The sequence below is a fragment of the Carassius carassius genome, chromosome 42, assembly GCF_963082965.1.
Source record: "Carassius carassius chromosome 42, fCarCar2.1, whole genome shotgun sequence".
In the NCBI taxonomy this organism is placed as follows: Eukaryota; Metazoa; Chordata; class Actinopteri; order Cypriniformes; family Cyprinidae; genus Carassius; species Carassius carassius.
Genome location: NC_081796.1, coordinates 27532951 through 27540450, shown reverse-complemented (window position 1 = coordinate 27540450; position 7500 = coordinate 27532951). Strand labels below are relative to the sequence as shown.

Genomic DNA, 7500 nt, shown 5'->3' with positions numbered 1-7500 from the left:
CTGATTTTGTGTTTCTGAAGCCTCTCAGAGCTGTGTGAAGGTCACATTATGGCTGCTGTGTTCTTTTCACTCACAGACAAATGCTGGAATCGATTTCTGAGTCCTTCATGTGCCTCTTAAGAGTTCGGCTGCTTCAGTCGCTCAATAAAACACAAATCTGAGAAACACTGGTGCTCAGTGAGGTTCAGATCAATTCATCTATTCAGACACGCAGAAGAGATGCTTCTCACATGATCAGAGTCAGTGTGGCACAGTTTCTGAGGATCTCACAGTGTAACATGAGAGGGCAGTGAGATCTGGGACACAAATGCTCATCTGAAGACTTACTTTATTCCCGTGTCATGGAAAGACTGACACATCAAGAGCGCGACGCGTCAGTGTGGATTCACAAGAGAACTGATTCAGAACAAAGAGACCAAGACACACCGATTGGCTTTTGATTTGGCTTTTGAGTAATGCATATTACTAATCAAACATTAAGTTTTTATATTTACAGTAGTACATTTACAAAATATCTTTATGGAACATGATCTTTTCTTTTTGGTATAAAAGAGAAATTTATAATTGTGACTCACACAATGTATTGTTGTCTATTGCTACAAATATACCTGTGCTACTGATGACTGCTTCTGTGCTGCAGGGACACATATATAATCACTTTTAGTGTCTTAGCAATTTTTTAAAACTGTAATAAATGGATCAACATTTGGGGGTCCTCGCACCGTTTGCACCAAGATCTTCTGGATGATATGTGTTGATCTCTGAACAAACACTGATTCAACACTGACGGAATTCAATCCTTGATACACTGGAGTGATGCAGGTCAAAGGTCAAACCGAACCTCACCAATCAAATCCTGCTCAAGAAGGTACATCCAGAAATGATCTTCCAGGACACTTCCACACGGTCACCGTCTGATAGCATCAGCTGGAGGAGTTTAGAAACACATCAAAGGTCATCTGAGCCTGAAATCCAGTTTCATCAGAGAAACTCTTACTCTTCATTTCCTCACGCTGATCTTTCACAACCACGGAGAGATGGAGAAATATCATCTGAAAACGACTTTGCATGCATTGGGTTTTACAGCCACATTGCATGAAGAAATCATGAATGTCATTGAGATTCAACACAGAAAGAGTCTGTTCATGATTCATTCATGAGTCAAACACATGAGGAGAAGCTCATCTGACCGTGAACACATGAAGACCCAACGAGAGCCTCCAGCTGTGTAGAAACCTGCCTAACCTTTATCAATATTACATTGAGCCTCATTTACCTGATGCTGTGTGTGTGTGTGTGTGTGTGTGTGTGTCGTCACACTCGTCTGTCTGTCTGTCTGCACACTTATACAGTGACGTTCACAGACAGTAGCTGCGGGTCAAAGTCAGTGTCAGAAACTCTACTTAACTATATTTCCAGCAGAATGTGTGCCGTGGCCTTTCGTCTGTCCAGACGGGCGTCAGACGCATCATTTCCTGTAACACTGACACAATAGAGACTAATATTAGCAGAACTCAACCTTTATTCCAGAGCTGAGATTCAGAGAACTGCTGTATTTAAACTGACGTTCTGCTGTTTGATGTCACAGAAGAACAATCATATTTACTGTATTTGTGTGGTTTCTGCTCGACTGCAGCAGCGTCTGGATGGAAATGTGCTGCTGAAACGATGTATTTATCATGAACATTACAGACAAATCACAGAATCTCTGAAAAAACGAATCATATTATCCAAAAGTAAATTTTACAGAAAAGGAAAGAAGCTCTGATTTATTCTGTGTTCCAGATCCAGAACGGGACGATGAAAGAAACGTTCATGTGATGGAAATCTGTGCGTCCAGTTAAAATTAGCTCCGTTGTGCTTCTGCGTGAACTTGCACATAGTAGTGTGGGCTTTCTAAAGTAAACAGGAAGTGAGCGCTGGAGGCACTAAAGAAACTCTCAATCGACTCTCAAAGCGACTTCCAATAATACACTCCGAACAGAGAAACAGACCGTCGACTCACAGAGCAAAACACACAGACACACAGGAATATACAAATATACATATACATATCTGTGTCAAACACAGATTCAGGCCTACATTTACTATTTATGTATTTGAATTGCATTTTAAATTTGGACTGATAAGTTTTAACTCAAACTAACAAACTCAGTGTGATATTTGTCAGTCATACATCAATGAAACAGGTCAGATTTCTATAATAGTGTTAATAAACTTAATGTGTTTTAAATACACAAACATCAGCTTTATATATTTATCATCAATTAATCCAGTTTGTATCAGTTCATTCATTGCTTCTTCACTGTTTTATACTGATTATTATTAAATTAATTGTTTTCACAATTAACAGATTTAAACTGATTCTAAGAAATTTGAATAAATTCATTTTTAAAATGACTATTTCAAGAAAATCAAATAGATGCGAATCGTTAATGATTTCTTGAGTGCAGAAATCTGACGTTTCAGTGATGTACGACTGACAAATATGCATTACTTTAAGTTTATTAGTTTGTTTATGTTAAAAACTGTGAAATCCAAATTGATGGAAAAACATTTAACACAATTCAAATACAGAAATCATAAATGTAGACTGCTGTTCATCCTCTCTGCGATGGTCTTAACCGTCAGAACACACACAGGTTCCTGTAGCTCTTTTGGTGAAAATCATAACCAGCTCATTTCCTCTCATTCATGGGAAAGGCTTTTATATCCTTCCTGCGGAGCGATGGAGAACACGAGGCCAGACGTTTGAGAGCAACTATTGTCTTATGTTTGTATCTCAAAGTCACACACAATACACGGCTTTCCTTCTCATATAAATAATACCGTCATCCTAAAACAAGCCTCGCTGTTCACTCGTCCCACTTCAGTCTGAATCGACCAGAACAGATCATCTCGATGCAGAAGCTAAACTCACTGGACCTCTGGCTGATAAATGATCCACGATTATGTCGAGATGATAATGAACGGTCAAACTGAGTGATGAGAGACCCAAGAAAAACCACAAACACGGCAGTGTGAGCTTGACAAATGCTCTAAATCTATGCTATTTAATTAAAACATTAAATAATATCTGTAGAGTACATGATTCATTTTGTCCATCCAGAGATTCTGACAGATCTTCACTCATGCTCTCGATTAACACTGAATTAATTCAGCTTCAGTGATCGCCACGAGAGGAGGAATAAAGCCTCCAGCTCCTGAAGGAGAGCATCATGAGTCCAGCAGACGCTTCAGTGAGATCAGGAGAGATGCTTCTGTCCGTCTGAGCGGTCCTGATGCTGGCTAGGCCAGGAGATCGCTCCTCTTGCTGCACCACACCACCAGCACCACCATGGCCAGCGTGAGGAAGACGGGGATGAAGATGAGGAGGGTGAGCGTGTCGTCCGGCGGGTCGATGAACACCGCGTGCTCCAGGCTGCAGTTGGAGAAGAAGTGCTTGTGGATGCTGATGATGAAGCGCTCCACCGCTGGGTTCGGCCAGAAGCAGCCGATGCGCTCGGCGTTCATCTCCGTGCAGAAGGAGAAGATGTGATACTCTCTGAGGAAAGAAGCACAAACCTCACGTTATTATTGCTCTCAGTCGTTTCCTTCAGGAACTCAGCAGAGAAACGGCTTATATTCAGCATTTAATCTGGATTAGCCAGAGTTCTGTCCGTGACATGAGCGCAGAGCTTTATAACACTAATAACATTCCTTCCTCTTCATCTTCACTGAGTACACAACCTCTCTTCCTCACACAATACTCGTCCTCAATACTCCTAAACAACGTCCCAAACACAAGACATGAATACTGCTTAACGAACATGAAGATGTGAATGTGTTTGTTTTCTGCCTGTTGACAGTATTTTCTGATAGTATCCTCTTGAAAAACTTGGAACTCTGATAATGACGACAAAATCTAACAGGAATTATGAACATGACTTTGTCCAGTGTTCAGATATATGTTCAGTAAACTCATGCAAATGAGTGCATATTTAATTTGAGAATGAAAACTCTCATCAGGGACCGAAGCGCTCACTATCTGACATCAGCAACCATCTTCAGCAAAACACAGCTGCTGTTCCATCTGCTGATGTTATCATGGAGAAAAACCTGAGCAGGTGAATGTTCAGAGAAACGCTGGACTTAAATAAATGAAGTTAAAGAGGTTCATGAAGGTTTCCTGTGATTAATATGCAAACAAGCGGCTGTGTGTGAGCCGTGATTGGTCCCTGCTGATGCCTGCAGGCTCTTTCCTCCAGAAGTCTGGGAAAACAGTCCCACTCAGGATCTCAGTGATTGGGTTCATGCTGTGACCCGTCTAATCGTCCGTCTTCAGAAAGTGTCCAGCGGTGAACCTAATGGTGTGGGACTGAGTCGTGGACCAGCGGCCGCCGGTGGAGCACAAACATCCTAATTTCTGATTATTATATATTTCAAACATTTAAATGTTATGTTTAAATAAGCAAATGAGGCATTCTCAGATTAAATATGTACTAATTTGCATGCATTTCCAGAACATACATCTGAACATTGGATAAAGTCAGGTTCATAATAATTGTTTGAGTATGTTGACATATTAGAGTTCAAAGTTTTTCCAGAAGGGTTTTTTGATTTCTCTTTTCATCACTCCATAAACCATAAAATACTGTCAACAGACAGAAAAAAACACACAATTTCACCCACCATGTTTTTAGGAGCAAAATGTTATATGGACAAACCTTCAGAATACAGACAGGAATAAAAGTTTGGTGTATGTAAGAGAAAAAGCCCTTTAAATATATGGATTGAGATTGAAATTTACAGACACAAACAGATAGAGTACAATAAAATAAACACTTAAATGTGTGTTTTTGATGTTTTCTTTCCACTAGTCTGAAAAAAGAGACATGATATGGAGCAAAAAAACAAAAAAACAACCAAACCCTGAGCAGTGCATGAAAACTGGTTTCGCCATATTTTGAATAAATGCTGTCAGTATTCTTCATTTGTAGCCGAAGACATGAGCTGATCTGGACATGTGAAGGGTCACTGTCATCTCTAGAGTGAATGAGGTGAGAGTCACTGACTTCTGTTCCAGATAAACATGTAAACAAAGTTGAGGATGTGTTTGTGCTTCTGGTTAATGAAGGGTGACCAGCTGATGAGTGTCAACGCTCCTCGAGTCTCTGGAAGGAGCTCAAGATCATGTCAGAGTGAACTGTGAGTTCCTGGAACGCCTTCAAGAGCAAACATCTCCAGATTGCAGATTCATCAATCACAGCGGAGAGTTTACAAACACATGCAGCAGATCATTGAGTCTGTGAGAACAACTTTAACCACTCAACTAGTTACACGTCCCAGTCCTCACAGCACAAATATATAATTCCTGCTAAAGAAGAACAAATACAGCAGAAGGCAGTGTGTTTCAGAGTGTAATGCTCTCCATTGTCACATCATTCATCATATTTGAGCAGATGATGTTTTAGATATATTGATCAGCTTTATAAAAGTGCTGTGAAGGGAAGCATCTCATAACACAATTACTTCAATCAGAAATGTTGAACTGAACTGATCTGGATAATGACACGATTGTCTTCTATTGAGCTTTTTACATCTGAAATTGGATTGTGTTCATAACTGATGAACATTAACATTATGTTCCTGTTTATTACTGTGAAGCTGGTTTGAATCAATCTGGATTATATAAAGCGCTGTAGAAATAAATGTTATGAACTTATGAACTGAAAAGGACACACACACACAAAGACGTGTTAAGATTTAATTAAGCTGGTCTCATTGAAATATTTGTATTAGAAAGTAAAGTGGTGTTGACTGAGTTTATGTGAGATGACTTTGATGATGATGATGATGATTCACCTGATGAAGTGCGTGAGGTTGCATCTGTCTTCTGGATGAACGTGATTCATGTCGCTGCTGAATTGTTCTCCGCATCTCTCCATCTCCAGCAGCAGGACGGTCTGATTGCACTGCAGGAGCCACGGCCGCTGGGTGAACAACAGATCAACGCCATCTGCATCTGAAGAGACAGAGCATCAGTCTACATGCTGAGAGACACGACTGAGACACAACTGAGACATGACTGAGACATGATTAAGACATGACTGAGACATGACTGAAACATGATTAAGACACGACTGAGACATGACTGAAACATGATTAAGACATGACTGAGACATGACTGAAACATGATTAAGACATGACTGAGACATGACTGAAACATGATTAAGACATGACTGAGACATGACTGAAACATGATTAAGACATGACTGAGACATGACTGAAACATGATTAAGACATGACTGAGACATGACTGAAACATGATTAAGACATGACTGAGACATGACTGAAACATGATTAAGACATGACTGAGACATGACTGAAACATGATTAAGACATGACTGAGACATGACTGAAACATGATTAAGACATGACTGAGACATGACTGAAACATGATTAAGACATGACTGAGACATGACTGAAACATGATTAAGACATGACTGAGACATGACTGAAACATGATTAAGACATGACTGAGACATGACTGAAACATGATTAAGACATGACTGAGACATGACTGAAACATGATTAAGACATGACTGAGACATGACTGAGACATGACTGAAACATGATTAAGACATGACTGAGACATGACTGAAACATGATTAAGACATGACTGAGACATGACTGAAACATGATTAAGACATGACTGAGACATGACTGAAACATGATTAAGACATGACTGAGACATGACTGAAACATGATTAAGACATGACTGAGACATGACTGAAACATGATTAAGACACAACTGAGACATGACTGAAACATGATTAAGACACAACTGAGACATGACTGAAACATGATTAAGACATGACTGAGACATGACTGAAACATGATTAAGACATGACTGAGACATGACTGAAACATGATTAAGACATGACTGAGACATGACTGAAACATGATTAAGACATGACTGAGACATGATTGAGACACAAACTGAGACAGGATTGAGACATAAACTGAGACATGACTGAGACACAAACTGAGACATGATTGAGACACAAACTGAGACATGATTGAGACACAAACTGAGACATGATTAAAACAAACTGAGACATGACTGAGACACAAACTGAGACAGGATTGAGACATAAACTGAGACATGACTGAGACACAAACTGAGACAGGATTGAGACACAAACTGAGACATGATTGAGACACAAACTGAGACATGATTAAAACAAACTGAGACAGGATTGAGACACAAACTGAGACATGATTGAGACACAAACTGAGACATGATTGAGACACAAACTGAGACATGATTGAGACACAAACTGAGACATGATTAAAACAAACTGAGACATGACTGAGACACAAACTGAGACAGGATTGAGACACAAACTGAGACATGATTGAGACACAAACTGAGACATGATTGAGACACAAACTGAGACATGATTGAGACACAAACTGAGACATGATTAAAACAAACTGAGACATGATTAAAACAAA

General features: G+C 39.7%; 1 protein-coding gene across 2 annotated transcripts in view; it reads right to left on the bottom strand.

Moving 5' to 3' along the window:
* Positions 1-2643: 2643 nt before the first annotated feature.
* The window catches only part of LOC132124483 (receptor activity-modifying protein 3-like), a 16246-nt gene continuing 11389 nt past the window's right edge, over positions 2644-7500 (bottom strand). For both annotated transcript variants that reach the window (XM_059535534.1, XM_059535533.1), the window contains exons 3-4: positions 5845-6004; positions 2644-3544 (exon numbers count right to left, since the gene is read on the bottom strand). In XM_059535534.1, the coding sequence (XP_059391517.1) occupies positions 3289-3544; positions 5845-6004 (416 nt within the window). In that variant the 3' untranslated portion in view covers positions 2644-3288. The remainder of the gene's footprint in view (positions 3545-5844; positions 6005-7500) is intronic.